Source organism: Lottia gigantea (assembly GCF_000327385.1).
Source record: "Lottia gigantea unplaced genomic scaffold LOTGIsca_47, whole genome shotgun sequence".
In the NCBI taxonomy this organism is placed as follows: Eukaryota; Metazoa; Mollusca; class Gastropoda; family Lottiidae; genus Lottia; species Lottia gigantea.
In genome coordinates, this window is record NW_008709640.1 from 2,013,356 (window position 1) to 2,035,798 (window position 22,443).

The 22,443-nt window shown below is 32.3% G+C and overlaps 1 protein-coding gene across 1 annotated transcript; it reads right to left on the reverse strand.

The window, feature by feature from the left end:
• Positions 1-10,415: 10,415 nt before the first annotated feature.
• On the reverse strand, positions 10,416-20,992 carry LOTGIDRAFT_124539 (hypothetical protein; the record flags this gene model as incomplete). Its single annotated transcript, XM_009061342.1, has 14 exons — positions 10,416-10,595; positions 11,293-11,409; positions 13,965-14,036; positions 15,144-15,248; positions 15,945-16,049; positions 16,533-16,729; positions 17,624-17,691; positions 18,087-18,184; positions 18,271-18,390; positions 18,782-18,874; positions 19,308-19,475; positions 19,686-19,766; positions 20,183-20,333; positions 20,865-20,992. 14 exons carry the CDS (start codon positions 20,990-20,992, stop codon positions 10,416-10,418), a joined length of 1,683 nt encoding a protein of 560 aa, XP_009059590.1.
• Positions 20,993-22,443: the final 1,451 nt, after the last annotated feature.

A 22,443-nucleotide genomic window follows, 5' to 3' on the forward strand; every position in this document is an offset into this window, starting at 1 on the left:
AAATACTTCTTTTATAGTAATTATGGTATAGGAATTTTATTCAATACTGCATTATATAGAACATGGAAAATTAAAGGAGGTGTGTGTATTTACTTTTTTTGTACACAAATTTATCACATTTTTTGAAAACAGACTGATTTTTAATATATTTATTTTCTCAAAGAGACAGATTCGCCAATCATTTGACAAATCATACCCTTAGTCTCAGAAAAGAGAATTGTTTAGTTAAGCAAATCAGCTCGCCGTCGAAATTTGAGCCTTCATATCTGTGCGTGTCTAGAATTATCCTCGTTTGAATGTGAATGATGACTTGACTTGACATACATAGAAATAGAATTAAAACTTCTAGTCTGAGATATTTTGGAAGGAATTTCTGTGATTTTCATGCATTTCTAGTACTTCTGAAGATAATTTACATATATTCAAGACTCAAATCATCCTTTGAAAATGGCCAATCATTGCTTTTTAATATTTCAAAATCATACTGTGTTTCATTAATGTCAATTGATAGAGTTATCCATGTTTTAAGAACTTCATAAGCTTGTAATTCTTTTTTGAAAACATAAACATTTTCAGAAGAAAAGTTCACCATAAAATGCAGTTTCAATTCTGCTTTTGCACTTGAATATAGATAGGTCAGAATATTCCATGTAAGTTAAAGCACACCTCCACTTTAATTCTATATATAGTTAAAAGTCGTTTGAAATCTCACAAGTGTTTTCACTATTTCCTATACACCTACGTCTTAAACATCATAAAACTGAATTATTAATGTCGTTCAGTCGTTATATTTCTACTTAATAACATGATAAAGCTAAAAAGATCTCAACTTCAGCTATATATGTCACCTTTAAGTATTATAATTCAATGTCTAGCTCTGGAGCCACAAACTCTAAGAGAATTCTTATCATACTTAGCTACGAATGTACTCAAATTTGAAGCAGTTTTTACAAGTGCATAACTGATTGTATCAAAGAATCTTAATCTATCTTAGGGCCCAATGTTTCTGGCATTTCACATTTACATTTTATTGTCACCTGCTACAATGAACCCATGTGAAAACTTTGCATTCATGTACCGATGAACTACAAATTTCCTTAGTGATCTCTGATGACGTTCGGACGTTGTAATGACGTGATCTCCTTTGGGATGCCACGTATGAATACATCTTTAAACTACAATAAACAAGACGATGGAACAAATCTCGGAAAGATGAACTTTCAAACGGTTCTTTTATTTGTACGATGATAGATTCCTAAACAGCACCAAATGTAAATATAAAGATTGAATGTAAATTCAAATTATTCATTCGAAAATTATTCAACCCTAGAAAATTCTGCGTTCATTGGTAGATCCTTAATCCTTAAATGAATTTGAGGTAAAAACTAAGCTGAACATGAGAAATGTTTTTATGGCAACAAAGTTTTTATACAATTGGTTCAAACTTTCTGTCGAAATACATTGCCAGGTCATCTATAGAACTATAACGTGTAGATATTACCAATAGTATGGCATCATTGATCATAAATGCCAGTGAGAACATTTCTATTGACCTGGAAATAGTCAGAGTTTAACATCTTTCTTGATTACCGGGACATGTAATAAATGTAATGCGAACAATAGGTGCATTCCCAGGCGTATTAGACTAGCTTATCAAGTCGGAATGCACCTATTGTTCGCGTCACATTATCCCATCGTTGTAAAGGGCAGCCACATAATTGGTTAAAACAGAGGTTAACAGAATGAAAAATCAACAAGGCCAGAGTTAGACCTTTATCAATGCCGTCTGACCACAATGTTTACAGAAGCACATTTTATCAATTATTTTTGTAACTCAAAAATGTTAGTGAGAGTCTTAGACTATTCTTGAGTTAATGAAATGCCAATCAATCAAAAAAATATATATACTTTAGGAACATAAATACTCATGGTGTATTCATTAGGGGTTTGCCTAAGAGTGTACTTGGTAACCAAATGACCGTATAAACAACAATTCATGAATAATTTTCCTACACATAGATTCTGTCATTTGTTATATAAAAGGATGCTAATAAAAAAATCGTGTCGATACATCTTAATTATTTTTATCCATTGCAATGCAATGGGACAAAATCGCAATTCCAGCCCTGTCGTTAGGGTGGGGTTCATGGTGGTTGTGCCCTAGCATGTGAGAATTAAGCCCCTCTTCTTCAGTTCGGCAGAGATTGATTCCTTCACAGGGTCTTTGAACAAAATCAATAAGATATAGATTTTGATATGTTTTTGGCAGCTCAAAATTGTCAGAAATGAGTTCTGTGGACCCTTAAATTCTTCAAATTTTCTGAGTACAAAATCTGAGCCCCAGCACCAATTCATTCCTGGCAATGGGGCTACGCGGTTCATCGATTAATCGTAAATAGTTACAGTGCTAATGTATACTCACAAATAATCAAATGAACTGATAACTTAACTAAAAAAATTACCAGATACACCAGCAACTTCCTCCAAAAAAGATGGACGAAACAACCAAGTTCTTGAAATAGGCAGGCCCCTTAACAACATACAACATGGGCTGTATGGAGAGAACTTAAAATTGTTTTCCTATAGAGAAACAAACTTTTCCAGAAGATTCCTGCAAACCTACTAGCAGAAAGGTCATTTCAATTATCTATATTCAGATGATTACTTGTATACTCTAGGGACTCAATGTAACATATAATAACCATTAAATTCAGCAGTAAAGAATGTTAGTTAACTTGAGGTTTAATTCAATTTACTAAATATCAAATAACTCAACTGTATCCAAAACAAACATGAGCGCTAAATTCTAGTTTGTTTTTTCGTGGACATGTAAAAGCGTGGATTCCTTTTAACAAAAATATTATTTTCATAACACATCAAATTCTGAAAATTCACTCGGCCTGCTAATCACTTTTTTATTGCCATTTACAGTGCTTCTGAGGATCAGTCTAATGTTATTGTATCCTGGAATGATGTTAACGTATCCAGAAAATGTGTAAAATATTCCAAACTTGGCCAATGGTGCCTTACCTGGTGTCATAAATTTACAACAGAATCCCTGTATCACCAAAGAAATTCATAAAACATTATTTTAATGGATAATGGCTTAATATCATGGATCTATGGATTTATGGATTATAGAGGGATTTTGTAGATGAATTTATACTCTTATTGGCCAAGTTTAAAAATCTAAATTTAATGTTCACTCTAAGAGGTAATAATCCTTTGAAGGTACAGATGCGCCATTCTTTTTGAAAAATCTTATTTAAGTAGTCTCAGAAATGGGAATTTTTAGCTAAGCCAATCAATAGTAGTTTTCACAGCTCAGTGTCGAAATTTGAACCTTCAAATCCATATGTGTCCAGAATTATCTGCGTTTGAATGTTAAAATGATGACTCGTTATTTAAAGATACTGTGTGATATATAGCAAAGACATATTGAGATATAAAGAGATATTGAATAAAATTCCTAGTTTGAAGTATTTTTGAGGGAATTATGCATACATTTCTAGTACTTCTGAAGACTATTTACATATTTACATTCAAGACTCAAATCAATCTGTCAAAATGGCGCATCTGTCCCTTTAAGTAACAAATTTACCAAGTTGCTGAATTCAATTATAAAATAGCAGTCTATGCTGAAGAATTATTATTTATTAATGAACGTGTAGAGAAAATAATTAACTGTATTCAAGGTTTAATAATATTTCATGTATAATCAACTTTTTGACAGTTGATATTGCCATAACATAAGCAAAATTAAAAATGGAAGAAATCCTATTGTTTTTTTCATACCATATTAGGCTAATGAAATGGAAATGTTCCTATCAGCACTATTTATCACTTTTAAAAAGATGAATGATATAAAATTGTGCGTTAATGAGATAGTTCTTTTACGGTAATAGAATGAAGAGTTGAAAATCCCTGCTTTATAATAAAAAATGTTCCCAAAACAAAAAACCACAGACATTTGTTGGAATGGTGCAAATTGATGCTATCAGTGTTCATGATACAAATAAAAAAATTTAGAAAACCTCTTAACAATCCCTTTAAAAGGACGGATGCACCATTTTATTACTTTAGCCTCAGAAACAGCAATTTTTTAGCTAAGCTAATCAGTAATAGTGTTCACAGCTCACCACCGAAATTTGAACATTCAAATCCATGCGTGTCCAGAATCATCTGCGTTTGAATGTAAAAAAGATGAGTCGACATTTTAACTTTCTCTATCATATATAGAAAAGACATACATGTCAATAGTAAGTGAAACTCCTAGTTTGAGGTATGTATGAAGGAATTATGTGATTTTGGTACATTTCAAGTACTTCTGAAGTCTATATACATATATTCAAAACTGAAATCAATTCCCCAAAATGGCGCATCTGTTCCTTTAATTATGTAATTTGTTAGCCTCTTTTGAACACTTTTAGAATGAATTTTGACGTCTGGTTTGTTAACAATGGAATAAAACATACCAGTGAAAGTGACAATTCTGAGGGAATTAGTAACATTCTAACGTCATGCAGATTATTATCTTTAATATCAGAATACAGGAATGTTAAAGACACACTAGAGACATCAACTATTGTCATCTCATACCTTACACTTAACACTTTATTAATGTGTTTATTTATGGGTCTGAGGACTAAATACTGTTATTATAATTATTATAATTATTATCTGTTAATACTGCTGCTGTTTGTTCAGCACTTTCATAATCCACAAAATTTCACAATGAATAAAGATATATAGCCTATAATATTTGACAGCATGGAAATGAACTTTTCTGCACCATGTGGGCTAATAAAGAAGGGCAACGCCATGGAGTGTTTAATGAGGGAAATTCCTGCAAGGACAGCAGCATAAGCCTGCTCTCTTTTGATTTCCAACACGGGGCCTGGGTTCATTGTCCTATCCAAATTACCAGAAACTTTTTCCAAGTCAGATTCCTGCATCACTTTTACAATTTTCACTTAAATCTTTCAGTTGGAGATGTCAGTTTTTAATAAGTTATGATTTTCAGTGAAATTTTCAGTTGGCACTGGAGATGTCACCTTAAAACAGGTGAATGTTACGACTGTCAGTAAATAAATTTCAGTTGGAACAGGAGATGTCATCTTTAAATAAGGTTGATATTGATATTTTGTTATATATTTAAACAAACTTAAATCCCTTATTCACTAACAATATATCTGAAGACATTATAAATGTAATTTATATCAAGGACCTACTTTAAGTATAGTATATAGCATAGCCCAGTGACAATATGAAATATTAGGGTTTAAAAGGGATGAATATAGGACATTTCAATACATGTGAAACTTACCATGACTTTCCCATTGTCCTAGTATCCTCTCATCATTCAGATTATTTACAATAGAAAATATACCATTAACATCACTGTTATAATTTGCCTTGGAAACCATCCATTGCCATAATGCTACTAGCACTAAAACAATGGATATAACGCACAAGCGCCCATAACGGGACTTCTTTCCATACATTGTCAATATTGCTACATAGTTAACACAATATCACAACATCCTCAAATAGTTCAGAATGTCTTCTAATGTAACTGAGTAATGGTTCTTAACGGCACAACACCTGTGACAGTTATGAATTACCCTTCATTTTGACGTGGAAGTAATGTTAACGGAAATCACTTACACCTTCATTCAGCTAGTGGAATAATCCATTTCACGATAAGGTAAATCTCAATCGTATATTATTTATTTGTTCACGAGGATAATAGTATTTTTATCGATTTTTAGTATCTAACATCCCTCGATATGATCTGTTAAATAATCGGACCGTGCGACACATGCCATTTGTTCCGACTGCCGTTGCGATAAGGACGTATAAGTTAAATGTAGAATTAAAGGCTTGTATAACAGTAAAGTTCATAAGCTTTGGAATGGATTTTATGAAATGTATAATGATAATAAAAAGGCCTACAAACGAGTTGTAATTGAACGAGCAGAACTTTAGTTATGACACTACAATTCATCTTCACAATGTCAACTTTGACGAACTTCGTCTAATACCTTGACTGACTGCAATAGGCTCTATTCTTGTATCGCAAAAGTTTGCAATTGAAGCTATTTGATTGGATTGTATGCAAGCGAATAAAATTCCTCGACAGAAATCTGAACACAAAGCTAAAATGTCTACAGTTTATGTGTCAAGGGTTTTGGTTGGCTGTATCCGCTAACATTCCGTGTTACGAGAAAATTGGCTATTGCAGTCAAGGTATAAGATGAAGTTTGTAGTTGCTTGACATTGTGAAAATGACTGCAACTAAGCATATTTTGGTTAGTTCTCCTTAAATGACCATGAAAAGCGCACTCTTCAATGAAAGGCCCATATATAGGTCTATATTCCTCTACTTAAAGTGATACTACATCTTAGGATGACCAAAAATAATAAGAGGACTGTATCTGTAATGTTACAATAGTTCTATATCTATAATTTGTTTTGATAGTTTTAAAACAGTAATAACAGGACTGTATCTATTGTGTTTTGATAGTTTTAGATCTATAATTACAGGACTGTATCCATTGTGTTTTGATAGTTTTAGATCAATAATTACAGGACTGTATCTAGTGTGTTTTGATAGTTTTAGATCTATAATTACAGGACTGTATCTAGTGTGTTTTGATAGTTTTAGATCTATAATTACAGGACTGTATCCATTGTGTTTTGATAGTTTTAGATCAATAATTACAAGACTGTATCCATTGTGTTTTGATAGTTTTAGATCTATAATTACATGACTGTATCTAGTGTGTTTTGATAGTTTTAGATCTATAATTACAGGACCGTATCTATTGTGTTTTGATAGTTTTAGATCTATAATTACAGGACTGTATTCATTGTGTTTTGATAGTTTTAGATCAATAATTACAGGACTGTATCTATTGTGTTTTGATAGTTTTAGATCTATAATTACAAGACTGTATCCATTGTGTTTTGATAGTTTTAGATCAATAATTACAAGACTGTATCCATTGTGTTTTGATAGTTTTAGATCTATAATTACAGGACCGTATCTATTGTGTTTTGATAGTTTTAGATCTATAATTACAAGACTGTATCCATTGTGTTTTGATAGCTTTAGATCAATAATTACAAGACTGTATCCATTGTGTTTTGATAGTTTTAGATCTATAATTACAGGACTGTATTCATTGTGTTTTGATAGTTTTAGATCTATAATTACAGGACTGTATCCATTGTGTTTTGATAGTTTTAGATCTATAATTACAGAACTGTATTCATTGTGTTTTGATAGTATTAGATCAATAATTACAAGACTGTATCCATTGTGTTTTGATAGTTTTAGATCTATAATTACAGGACTGTATCCATTGTGTTTTGATAGCTTTAGATCAATAATTACAGGACTGTATCTATTGTGTTTTGATAGTTTTAGATCTATAATTACAGGACTGTATCCATTGTGTTTTGATAGTTTTAGATCTATAATTACAGGACTGTATCCATTGTGGTTTGATAGTTTTAGATCTATAATTACAGGACTGTATCCATTGTGTTTTGATAGTTTTAGATCTATAATTACAAGACTGTATCCATTGTGTTTTGATAGTTTTAGATCTATAATTACAGGACTGTATCCATTGTGTTTTGATAGCTTTAGATCTATAATTACAGGACCCTATCTATTGTGTTTCGATAGTTTTAGATCTATAATTACAGGCCTGTATCCATTGTGTTTTGATAGTTTTAGATGTATAATTACAGGACCGTATCTATTGTGTTTTGATCGTTTTAGATGTATAATTACAGGACCGTATCTATTGTGTTTCGATAGTTTTAGATCTATTATTACAGGCCTGTATCCATTGTGTTTTGATCGTTTTAGATCTATAATTACAGGACCGTATCTATTGTGTTTCGATAGTTTTAGATCTATAATTACAGGACTGTATCCATTGTGTTTTGATAGCTTTAGATCTATAATTACAGGACCGTATCTATTGTGTTTCGATAGTTTTAGATCTATAATTACAGGACTGTATACAGTTTGTTTTAGTGCTAGTTATGTTTCTTTTTCTAAAAATATATATTCATCTGAAACGATCCCATAGCTGCAACACAAGTCATCCTTTGAAATAAAATTCTATACCTTGAAAGTGATAAAAATTCTGAGTGGATTGTGTCTGCAAAAGATGGCCATGGGCTATCAGAATATTGATCTTGTCACTGGTAATATAAAAATAATAACCTGGTAAAAAAGGTCATTAAGTGTCATTATGATTATAATCATTTAAAAAAAATAAAGATATTTACATACAGGTCTCAATATAAATATGCAAATAATTGTCATTATGATGTTCATCTACATAATTTACAGTTATTATACATAATTATTTTCATAAATACACATTTTTATGATTTTAAGTCTGTAAAGGTAATATTTCAAGTGAATTAGCAGACCTCAATGGTGTTGGAACTTTGAGATCCATTATCAGTGATGTACTAGAAAAAGTCTGAAGACTGGCAGAGATTTGATATTTGTTTAAAGGGTGTGTAAAAAGGTTTTCTGAATATATTATGTGTATCAGGGGCACTGATAACAATTTGCACCATTCCATGATGACATCATTAATCGCAAAATTTGCTTTAATTACATAAGGTCATCAAACACTTAGCTTTAGTAGAATTTCTAGAACCACAGACGTCTGATTGACAATTGGAATTGTGGCAAATTGATGCTATCAGTTTCCCTGATACACAAACAATTTTTTAGAAAAGTTTACAATCCCTTTAATGTTATTTAGATGCGTCCAATTTTCGGAGATTTAAAAAAAATATAGAAATTGAGAATAAGTGGAAACACAGCTATTGTCTCTGTGATTAATTTGACATTTTTAAGTCTAAACCTAGCAATAATTTCCATCATTATATATGCTTAAAATTGGCTAAATACCAAAACTTTGGCAATATTTTAAATTTTATGTCATTTTCATTCTATTTCTGATATCAACAGGGAATTTATTGATGTCATTAAAGTATGTCTGCTAGACAGGACATAAACAAATTATAACAAATGTCCAAATGTCACTTTCCATCTTAAAAACAACTATAGCACAATATTTTTCACCAATTCAGGTTATAATTTGACAGAGGCCAAAACACACTCTTCAGTATTTGTATGGATTCTTCTAAATAAGCTGGATAATGCATCATTTATCAACTTGATCATACATGTGTTGCAGTCTTATTAAAATTTGGTCGTTTTTTTTTTTTTTAAATTTTTTAATTAGCCTTTATTTTTAATATGGCCCTCTCGAACATTTATCATATTACTTTTGGTCCTTTGACGTCTGCTTCAACCATTTAAATTTCACCTGAAGATGACAATGTAGATTTTTGAAACTTAGTGTGTAATAAAACTAAGGAGTAGTATACCATAAAATTGTATCCGTTATTTAATTCAAATTTCTCACCTCTCAAGCACTGGCATTTTGTCTTTATCAGGTTAAGTCAAAAGGTTAATTTGACAAAAGTTCAAGTGGGCTGTCGTTAGACCCTAACAGAAGTGGCTATATTAAAGAAGAGAAAATTTGAATTAATAAAGAATTAAGTGCAGGCGTGGGAGAGTCTTTGAAAGGTTTCATGGATGTTACCAAAATGATTATTTCCAACTGAACAAACCATTTGATTGAAATTAAGATGATATCAGATTAATAATGACTATATTCATCATATATTAATGATATCAGTGGAATTTATCTTCTATTGATGTATTGATACAACAAATAATGTTATTAGCATAACTAATTAACCATGTCATTTGTTAATGACAACAACCATTTTGTTAATGACAACATTCCCATTTAGCCATTTTGAAATTATCAGTACTATTGAGAACATAGAAAAGAATAAATTTCATTTCTAAATGTACAAGTTCCTTAAAATTTTTAACTTCATTCTTTTTATTAACAAGTTCTTAAAGGCAATGGTTCACCATTTTCGCAGGTTGAATTGGGTTTTCAAAATATGTAAATGTACTGCACAAAAATCACATAATTTTCGACACATATGGATTTGAAGGCTCAAATTTCGACGCTGAGCTGTGAACACTATTACTGATTAGCATAGCTATAAAAATTCCTGTTTCTGAGACTAAGGTCAAACGGATGGTGAATCTGTCCCTTTAAGTCTGCAATCCAAACATGGTAATACATCACTATGTCAGAAAGTTTATGGGTCTCAATATCAAAATTAGCTTTTGAGTGTCCACACTCCTGCAACACCTAATGACACTTCACTACTGGGTTCGCCATCTTGGAATCCCTGTGATTCAACATAGCTGATAATGTTTAGACCAGGAAATAAAACCATATTCCATTAAAACTATGAACATTTCTTTGAAAAAAAAAAATTTTCTTTTATTTTGTTAAAAAAGCAGCCATAGGATCTTCAAGGCGTCGTTTTTTCATTAAATATGCCTGCATTTCTTCTTCTGTGGGTTCCTTCGCTTCAAACATGCTGTTATATGGTCGCTTTCTTTCATCTAATGCCATTAATTTCTCAATATCTCGGTTGTGTGCATCTTCTTTCTTCAAAGCCTGCAAAAATAAAGTCATATGCTAGTTTTCCTTACATGGTGCAAGAAAAGTAGGATGTTAAATTCCATTCATTTCATTTCATAAATAGCGTTCAACAAAAATCCTGTATATATAAAGGTTCATATCTTTCATTTTTCAACCATTTATAAAACTCCTACATATAATTTACATAATAATCATACAACCATCAGTATATTTTATTAAATTTTTTTTTTTTTGCTGAAACATGTGGCCCAATAAATGTTTTCACACAGAGTAGGCTATATGTTAATTTTCAATGAGAAACTCTAAAAGTGCTCTGACATGATTCATTGGTCATCATTATGATGTAGCACATATGTCACAATTAAAACAGTTTCTACATCAATTTATCTTGAATCTTCCTAATGTCAAGCTATAACAAACTTTTTACTTATACATTGAGTGCAATAACCACTATTCTTGCATCACTGAATGCAGAGATCTGATAGGATTGTAGGCTAGGGAATCAAGCCAATCAGAGCCCTCAACAGAAAGCCTTAGGCTGTAAGCATTATGACTTTGTATTCACAGACTTTCTGTCTAGGCCTCTGATTGGCTGTGTATGCTAGCATATAATCCAATCAAACCTCTGTGATACAAGAAAGAAGGCTATTGCAGTCAAGATATAAGTATAATAACTTGACATAGCAAACGTGAATTTATCTACACATCATACCTTCTTCAATTTTTCTTCAGAATCATCTGATTCACTACTATCACTATCAGAATTATCTTTATTTTTCTTCTTCTTCTTTTTCTTCTTCTTTTCCTTTTTCTTTTTCTTCTTTCGTTTCTTCTCTAGATCTTCATGATGCAACTGTAATGGAAGAATTGTCCTAAAATCAATCATAGATTCAAAACTGGAAGTCCATGAAACCAATATGCCTAGAGTTATAGAGCCATCTGAACATTTGATTTATTAGAATCAACAGTCATCATTTCATCAAGACCAGGGTATCATCTGTTAAAACTGTCTGTAAAAATATCAGTTTTAGAAAGTAGTTAGAAATCCCATTAATCAGATGCCACGTTAGTTAGACCCTTAAGTCAGACATCCCATTAGTCAGACACCACATTAGTTTAAGACATCCCATTAGTCAGATGTCCCATTCGTTAGACATCCCATTTGTGAGATGTCCCAGTATTTAGACATCCCATAAGATAGACTTTCTATTAGTCAGATGTCCCATTAGTTAGACATCTCATTAGTTGGACAATACAGAGAATACTCTATTTGTCTAGACAAACTGACAAAGACAACAGAAATTTAATGATATTCTCATTAAATATATAGAATCTAAGTTAGAAATATTAAAACAGAACTCAGAGTTTCACCCTATGTGATTTTTTAATATTTCTATATCTCTCTACAGTTGATATAATGCGAACTATTTCAACAGTGAAAATATTTTATTATTGTAAAATCACAGCATGAAACTCTGTGTAGTAACATGATTCAAGTTCTGTTTTAATATTTTTATTTTTACAATCTAAGTTATAAAAATTCCATATTCTGTCCTCTGTGAATTTTGAAAATGAGAAATTGAACTTATTCATTAAATGTACACAAAATTTATGGAACTTAATAATATAAATTAAAATAGTAATTAATTTAGATAAAATCCATATTCAAAAAAATAGAATTATGGTCTATTGAAACGAGTTCTAATGAAAGCATTGGCCTAGGTCACAGAGTAGTATAAAATCGTACAGCGTAAAACAACATGCTTCAGGTTCTGTTCTAATATTTCCATGTGAAATATTTGAAGTATTGAGATCATATTTTGTTATTGTATATTAATCCAACTTACTTACTGTGTATAACATTATTGTTATCATTATATCATATTTATCAAATCTTATCTAGACTATTCTATCTTAAAGTCTCAGGTTACAGGCATGAGGACTAGTATATACTCAATTGTTATAAGCTGTCTAACTCAACACACAATGGGCTGGGACAATTTGAAAACTTACAGGAAAAAGTCCCTAAAAAATTACAAACTTCAGAACAGTCAACCTCTAACGGAGAGTTACAAGACCATTTTGTTTTCAAACGTTTTGTGCAGCGTCTATGCGTTTTTATTTCGCTCAAGAAGATGTTACAACAATTGTATGATGACCTTCTCTATCCTATGGCGCTCTCAGCAAGTTGCAGAATAAAGTCTGTGAATTATGAGTGAAGATGACTTATTCTGGGTCATTGGAATTTCAGACAGCTGTCATTTGCTTGACGTAACCAAGTAAATGATGTCATGTAAAGAATCAATATTCTAACCGACCGTGTTAAAGAACCTCACAATTACCATTTGGTATAGTGTAAGGCACAGAGTAGACTACTAATGACAAGATCATTAGACATTTTTACCAGATAATTAGCAGATAATCAGGTAATTATATTACCACACACTGATTGATGGCTTTATATCTTAATGGACACCATTTTGACTAGCTTTTTCTATATCAACACTCGTCAAGGTGGGATTTACTATCTAATACAATCAACCATGTCCAGATGTGCATAAGTGTTGTCAAGCAAAAACATTTTTGTACATTTCGGTCTGATTTAAACCTAAACCTGAATTACAGTGTAATTCTAGGATTAATTCTACCAAAATGTTTTGGATTGGGTCCAAAATATTGCAAAAGTATCTTTGTTCCACTATAATTGTTTCTACTAAGGGAAAATGCTAACTGTAAGTGTGCTTTGACTGCAAATTGCAGAAACCTTTATGATTCAGGAACCAAATACCATTAAGCTAGCTTAAAACCGGCTTTCACTTTGTTCATTGCAGGCTAAAGCCAGCTTTCAGAGACTAGGGGTACAAATAGGGGGCAGACTGACTTGATGGGGGACAACTGTCTAGGTTGAATTCAAAATGCTGCAAACTCTTTGGAGCTGTCACAGTCACAAGCCTCTCATAGAGCATTTTGAATTCAGCCATGACAGTTGCTCCATCGTTTCAGTCTGCCACAAGAAAAATTGGATTGATTTAGTGATTTCTAGCCCATTTTTTGGAGCAAAAATGTATACAAATAATATTTTATAGATTTGCCTAAAATGAAGTGGGGGTTCAAATGCCCCCCCTGTACCCACACTGGTGCCACCACTTGCTTTATCTCGTTCAGCAATAGGCATAATAGTATTTCTGTTTTGTTTTCTTACTGGTTGTCAAATGTGCGATTTTGTGACTGAGGCTAAAGTCGTTCCGGAACCAGTTTAACTCAGTGTTAACACAACGCTTGTAGCCAGCTTTACTTTAATATTCTCAGTGGCAACAAGGTTTATATTGGTGTAGATTATAGTTTGTTTTCAAACATGAGAGTTTTTGTAAGCAATAATCTTACCTCCATTAAAGATTTAGGTGTTTCTTCCGCATCATATTCTTTTTGTTGTTGTAACATTAATTCCTTACTTGACTGGAAAGTAGAAAATTGAGAAATTTAGGTACAACTTAACTATATATACTTCAATGTTGTAAATTGATACCTAAAGGCTTGATTAATAGCATGTCTGAGTTGTTGGATAAACATAGTAATTGTATCAGACAAGTCATTTAAAATCCTATCAGCAATTGAAAGAGAAAGAAACAACTATATTTTGCAAGGATAACAACTTAGGTTCACAGTTAAGGATCCTTTCGACCAGCTGGTCCTTAGCCAAACCTCTTGGCATTGATCTTTACGGAATGGATTATTCGTACCCATTTACAACTTGGTCGACTGGAATTATGAGTGAAGATGACTTATTCAAGGTCATCGGACTATCACACATCGATCGAGAATTGAACTCACAACCGCCATTTGCTAGACGTAACCAAGCAAATGATGTTATGTTAAGAACCAACGCTCTAACCGACTATGCTATAGAACCTCAAGGCAGATAGTAACTAAATTTATTTCTGTGATATACTCTGCACAAAAATAATGAATAGAATTTTTGAAAACACTTTAGGATTGTAGTTCTGCACTTTTCCATCTTCGCTAATCATGTCTGGTTGGAGCTTAAAAATGTCCATTCAAGATTTTGGAATAATCTTATTTTTAGAGCCATTTGATTCTGTATGCAAAATAAAAATAAAAGTAGACAAAATTAAATCTTTGCCTACTTTAGTACCTAGCTGCAAAAGCCCTGATTTGTTGATATCTAAATTTGTTGAATTTGCTTGAATTAGTCTATCTGAAACCATCTTCACAATGTCAAGCTATTACGAACTTCATCTGATACATTCACTACAATAGCCACTATTCTTGTATCAAGGAAGTTTGTAAATGCAGCAATTTGATTGGATTGTACGAACCAGAATACAGTCAATCAGTCTGCCTGTCGAAGGCTCTCATTTTCTGTAATTCCTTCATTATGTGATACAAGAAAGTTGGTTTTTGCAGTCAAGGTATAAGATAATGTTTGTAATAGCTTGACATTGTGAAGATGTACATAACAAAGTTTGATGATGAAAATCATGGCACGAGAAACATCAAATTTCCAGTATTTCTGGTTAATGATAAAAGGACTAAACTTACCACTGAAGCTTGTTTGCCAGCCTCACCAGTACAATAGGATTCTTTAACTAGAGAGTGACAACAACTAAAACCCCATTGACCATTAAACCAATAGGAACCCCATACACTCTGTCAAAATATAATAACATAATATAGATTAAATTATTCAAATGAAGGACTTTCATTCTGAAGTGTGACATTTTTGGCTGTGATAAATGGCAGGGAAATAACTCAGTTGATATTGAATGCTATTGTCGTCTGCTAGGCAATTTGATGCTGTTTTCCTCCTCATCGTGAGAAAAATCATAATGCAACATCCAGTGCATCCATAAGTCAGTCTGATGTTGGCTTTCAACACTATTACTAAATTCATTTCAGCACATTTGCGATATCAAAATTTAGAAATTAACTTTTCCTTTTAGGACGATAATTGTTACTCAGTTTTGTAGAAATTCTCACATTAGTTTCAGCATCCCTATGCTTCAAACCATAGTTCATGGCATGCTACATGCCACCTGTTTGATCCAGCCTTAGAAAATGAAATAAAATGGATGGAGTTTTACGTCCTACTTTTCTGCACCATGTGGGCTGATGACGACAGGCAACACCATGTAGGGAGCAAAGAGGGAAATTTTGCAAGGAGAGCGGCATTAGCCTGCTCTCTTTTGATATCCAACTGTCAACATGCACAGTATGTAGCAAACAGGGTCTAAATTTATTGTCCGATCTGAACGACTAGAAGCTTTTTCCATGTCAGTCCCTGTTACCTGCATCACTGACAGCCTCAGAAGAAAGACTATATGAAATATAAAAATAAATACCTACTGTATGATTATTAATATGTACATCTTCTTCATAACGTGATTTAATGGCTACTTTTTCTTGTCCTTTTATCACAGAACCATGTCTAGAATATTCTACATAATTTTCCTAAAATCATAAAATAAACGTTGTTAATCATATGTGAAAATATTTCTTAAATTTCCTTGGTGACTGCTTGAAACTTTGTATATGCCATATTTGGTTTTTGACTTTTACCGTTCGAAAGCTCGTAAAGGCGTGGATCTTGTGATCAAAACCTCGTATTCTCAGCTTGATTGTAAATAACCCAAAATCCACCAATTAAATAACACGTATATAAGCAGTCAGATTTAAAATATTAAATTATACGAGGTTCAATCAAAAAATAATAAAAAAGATTTCATCTATTTTTTTTGCGTTTTTCTCCAAAAGTGATTTTGCGTCATATATTTACGTGGCTTCAAGCGGTCACCCACGATATGCTTTCTACTACTATGTATCTACTTGATCAACCTGAATTTGTTTCGAAAGGGTTAATACCCCATTATTTGAACACTTAAATTTTCTGACCTAGTAAAACACCAGACCCTTTAAATAAAAATGTAAACTTACAGTTTGAGCTAGTAATAATTCCTTGGGTGGAGCTTCTAAATGTTCTTCTCCACCATATTTATCTAATATAGATTGCTTAGCAGTTTCTTTAAATGTATCTTTCCTCTGAATGAACTCTTTTTTTAATAAGGCTAGTTTAGTAGGGTCTGCCTGTATATGTACATCAACACCTCTTTCATAAGCTTCCCATGCAAATACTGAAATATATGATACATAGATATTTTTATAACATGCATAGATGTCAATTGTGTTTCAATCCAGGACTGTTTAATTATTTTTTTGTCAGTCGGACATTTTTCCATTTTTCAACGACCAGTGAAATTTGATCTGAATTTCACCTTGAGTGTAGGTCTATTATATCATAGCCTATTGTACCAGTATTGTCATGATGTTTGGCAAAATAAAGGTCCACTGTGTCATTAAACCAACAATTTTACTTTATCACTAATTATAATTACTCTGCCAGGCAAATCACACCAAATTTCATAGGCATCATAATTATGTATCTTAGTGTCGACCACCAAATTTTTCAAGAGATAGTAAGACAATTTAAGTCTTTTAGTCAAGCATTCAATACTATTCTCGCCAGAGTACAAACTTACTAACGCAAAAATTGACACCCACGTATGAGCTTTAGATGGTCTTGGGGAAATTGTGGTGCTTTCACACAGTCAATCAGGGAGGAAAATGTTGATGAAAAATGGCGTTATATTTTTTTTTTTAATTGATTTGGGTCTTGAATGTGCTTTGATAGGCTTAAGAAGTACTAAACGCACGAAAATCGCATAATCCCTTCAAATATACCTCAAACTAGAAATTTCACTGTCTATTTCTATATATGTGTTTTCTATAATATGGAATAGTCTCACTAGAATTCGAGTCAAATTCTTAATTTTCAAACCTGAATAATTATGGATACACATGGATTTGAAGGCTCAAATTTCGACGATGAGCTGTGAACACTATTACTGATTATGTTAGCCAAAAAAATTCCTGTTTCGAAACTAAGGTAACGGATAGTGAAGGTGCCGCTTAATCTAGCTTGTCAAATAAAAACCAATAGTCCAATAAAATAGAGTTCAGAAACTTACATTGTTCTTTAGACATTTCATAAGCATCACCAGAAACTCTGACAAAATTATCACCAGCATAGTGAAGACTGAAAAATATCATTGAATTGTTATTAATATCAACATGAACGCTGTAATACCTAATTCCCACTCTTCTGCTACTCATTAAACGAATGAAGACAATCAACATCATGCAGTGTGCAATGAAGGACATTTTACAATGACATTGGCACTAATGTTTTTTCATCTTGTCCTTAATTGTGCACAATCTTTACCAAGTTTATAGTCTCAATCAAATATCTAGATGTTTTTTTCCAAGCCAAGACTTAAACCTGCATCACTGACAGTGGGAAATCAATTTAAGAAATGTAAAGAATATTCCAAGATGCCCAACAAGCATCTTATTCAGTGAGTAACCATAACTGTCTAAAAAGTTTTGGACTCTGATGGTGAGACCAATGTCAAATACTGAAGTCTTACTTACTCTGCCTTGTCTTTACCACTATTCTCAAATGGATTCTGTCTCATAGATCTGGTTTTAGGATCATAAAAAGCTGAATTCAAATCTAAATTGTATAAATACTGAAAATAAAAAAAAAAAATGTAAAAATCAACTTGATTGACTGATATCAAAGCCAGACTTCTACCAATGTAAACAATGTACTTACTTTGGCAGTATCTTCTCTTATTCGTAAGTTTCTAACTGTAATTCTTTGTTTTGTTTCAAATTTCTGACCAGGCATCAACATATCATCAGCATACTTATCTTCATCATCACTAGCTACTTCCTAAATATATATAATACACAAGTCAATATCAATCAAAAAAACCAAAATGATAATTCCCATAACATGGATGAAATTAGGACCCTGGGACTGATTTAAAATAAAAATTCTAAAATGTACAGTTTCACAGCAATGGTAAATTTTAATTGTAAGATATTCATGAACAAGCCTCTGAACCTTACTTAGTTAATGAAGCAATGATCACTGAAGCAAAGATGGCAAGAACAGCATACATTTCATCCACTTGATCAGATCTTGCTAAGTGATTAGCATTGCTTTTCTCTGCTTTTTTGATCTTGTATTCACATTTTATATAAATGAATATTGTTTTTCCCTTTTTTCATCAGAATCACCTAACATTATATAAAAGCATTCCAAAAACAAACAGACTTACAGCATCATCTTCATCTTTAGCATCTTCATCTTTAGCACCCTCTCCTGCTTCTATCCCTGCATCTAATTTCTGTTCTTTTAATACCCGTTTTGCCTGTAACATAAGTTAAATATGACACATATTAAATGATATAAACTAATTATCATGTTTGTGTACAATCAAAACGAAATGAATAGGTAAACCTCTGAAATGATTCAGTAGAGTCAACTTTGATAAATTTCAAGAATGAAGCCCATCGGCAAGTTAAAGTCTGATGATCTCGAATAAGTCAACTTCACTCATAATTCCAGTCGTAAATGGGTACAGATAATCTGGGAAAGATCAATGCCAAGAGGTTTGGCCAAGGACCAGCTGGTAGAAAGGATTCTTAACTGTGAACCTAAGTTGTTATCCATTGGAAAATATAAGCCCAGGTTAAGGTTTTCCAAATACAAAAACCATATCAAGTAGTGCAAAAACAAGCTAAAAGTGCCCTGTTACAGATATGTGGTCTAATATCTCTCTTTAATCTGAGCAATATACTTACTAGTTCTATTTTATTATGTTCTTCAAATAACTTCTGTCTATGTTCTTCTGTATTAATACCATTCCATCTGTCTCTCTTACCTTCATAATCAAAATCTAGATTATCTTGAATATATTCATCAGGAGCTATAGATTCACCAGTATATTTAGCTCCTACCTTTCTTGGCCTCTGTCAAAACATAAAAACAGCATGAGTAAAAATATTTCAATAGATGTATATTTACTACTTACTTATCTGCCCCTGTTTGGGTTATGGAAATGGGAAATTTTGCCAAAACCATAGTAGAAGCTTTTTTGATTTTGCAAAATGTCAAAGGAAGTTTTTGGACAGATTTTAAACAATTATAGTACGCGATTATAAACAAGTCTTAAAACTGACCTCCAGACAATCTTTCTTTTTGTGTGTCATTGCTCCACAATTTTCACAAGCACCTTTACGAAATTTAGTAGCAACAGGACCCTATATAAAACATAAATTCAAAATAAAAGAAACATATTCAACTAAATCACATTTATCAAATCACATGATGCCATTCTGCAACTGGATTTCTTCAGTGTGGCGCTTGATAGATGAGTTTTGAACAGATTCCGTCAGATTTCAATTCTGGCCTAAATCCAACTGTACCCAACTAGGTTTAATATGTCACATTCAAAATTTATCCTTATAGTCCTGCTCTCCGCCATTTTGAAATCTGTCTGCACCTACAATTTCTTTTGCACAAGTGGAACTTGTTCTAATATCTGATCCAACTTGTTTTATTGAACTCAAAACCGAGCGGCCCCCAAGTTTAAGCTTACTTATTTAAAATGTTTAATAGAGAATGTTAATAGATATATATATTTTAGAGATATATTAATAGCAAATCTACAACTTACGTCTTTGATTCCTTTCTTATACCATTCATTCATAGTACTATATGATTTATGTTTTTCTTCTTGTGGTCTCTGATGTTTTAATGTTGCTGATGTAGAACCATAGTACCATGGTGCTTGCATGATATACTGAGGTATATGTGGATTTATATCCCTAAAAAATGATAAAGCAACATTGAAGAGGAGAACATCATAACACATCTTATTATCAAAGAAAACATCATAACACATCTTATTATCTCATTATAAAGGGAACACCATAACCTTATTATCTTATTAAAACGGGAACATCATCACACATCTTATTATCAAAGAGAACATCATAACACAACTTATTATAAAGAGAACATCATAACACATCTTATTATTAAAGAGAACATCTTAACACATCTTATTATCAAGAAGAACATCATAACACATCTTATTATTAAAGAGAACATCATAACACATCTTATTATCAAAGAAAACATCATAACACATCTTATTATTAAGAAGAACATCTAAATATATTCTATCTTAAACACAACATCATAATGCATCATATCATCTTTAAAGGGAACATCATAATGTACCTTATCATAAAAGAATAGGATAATACATCTTAGTAGCAAACAGAACATCATAATGATACATCTTAGCATCAAGAAACACATCATAGATTACCAAAAAGAACATTGGTTCCTACCTTCCTTCTTCATCTTGCATAGCAGGTGCTGTACCAGCTTTTCTCATCTCATCTAATTCTTTCATTTTTTTCCAATCCTCTCTGGATTGTTTCTTAGGACCATCATCACCTTCCTCAGATTTGGCCATCTTTGCCACCATTGAAGGTGGTAGATTGGCCTGGAAGGTCATGTTTGGTTTTTTTTTCTTGGACTTTTTCGTCAAAGAATTTTATTTGTTATTCAGGTGTTCTATCTGTAATAAAGAATAATGGTTATCAGTAAAACTATAATCTTATATATATCTCAAAGTAGCCTGAGAAATCTTGCCCTAACAAGCCCTTACCCAGTTCCTCCAACCTAATATTTGGATAGGATATCTGAATTGGCTTTAGGGCCAGACATGTAATAATGTCGATTTTCAACATGTTTGGGTTGCTAGTTTTTGTAGACATTCTAAGACGAATGTCAAGCAGTTGTGAAATTGTGAAATGACAAAAGACATAGTTCGCGTCATGGACTGTGATAATTTCTACGTATGTACCTCATGAGAACTAATCAAATCGCTGATAGCCTGAGACAGCCAATCAAATCACTGATGGCCTTTAAAAAATGGCAGTGAAAAATTTAATAACTTTCCTTCTTGCCTATCGATTAATAGTTTGCAATAAATAAACCTAATAAATAAACTAGGTGTTGACATTGACTTTAGTGTGGATCTGTAGTTCTATGGGTGAGGTGCAAATTTAGTTGATTTCAACGCACAGTAAGTTCACAATTTGACTTCACTGTGTAGTCACCAGCTACACATCCTAAGGTTCAAAGAAAACGTGGCCTTAGATCACTGTATTACGAATTTAACTAAAATCTAGCCTGTGACACTGTCAGTTTGACATTACTAAATACCATTGGTAAAGCTGGGTTAAGAATTCATTTTATCTATGTATACGACATGCAGAATGTATTGGTTTCCCCCTTTTCAATTTAGTTTCTTCACCAGTGCCGCAGTGGCAGTTCCCCCACCCCCATCCTTTCGTACAATAGTTTCCACCTCTTTTTAATCCCACTAGTGGTTTACATGCCTATTCAGAAAAAGAGCTGATTTATTAAACAATACAAGTACAGTCAGTCCTTCAGAGTTTCATGTATCTTTTGTTTCTATTTTATATAAATCTATCTCTTTTATACGTACTCGATCGTTTGTTTTTCTTTTTCTAAACCGGAAATAATAAGTTTTGGTTACAAAATATCACCAAACGGTGCAAGACATTTTGATAAATGAGGTATGCCAGAAAAATAACTTGTACCGTAAGTACAATATTACAATGAGAATAACTTTATGCCGCTTAAATCACAGACAAATTTAGAAGTTGATTCACGAATAATTATTGAGATATCTTGCATTTGATTTTATACTATTGTGCTTATCTAAAATCCAAAAGGATTTCATTTTCTTATTTTCATAATGAACTTATATTCTTATCTCTTTTTAAAGTTTATTTTACTTTGGTCTTTGATGTGAGCGACTTGAAGGGGAGATAACTCGATCCACACGTGTTGTTGTTGACATTTTCACAGTGTCAACAATCATCATGTCAAATT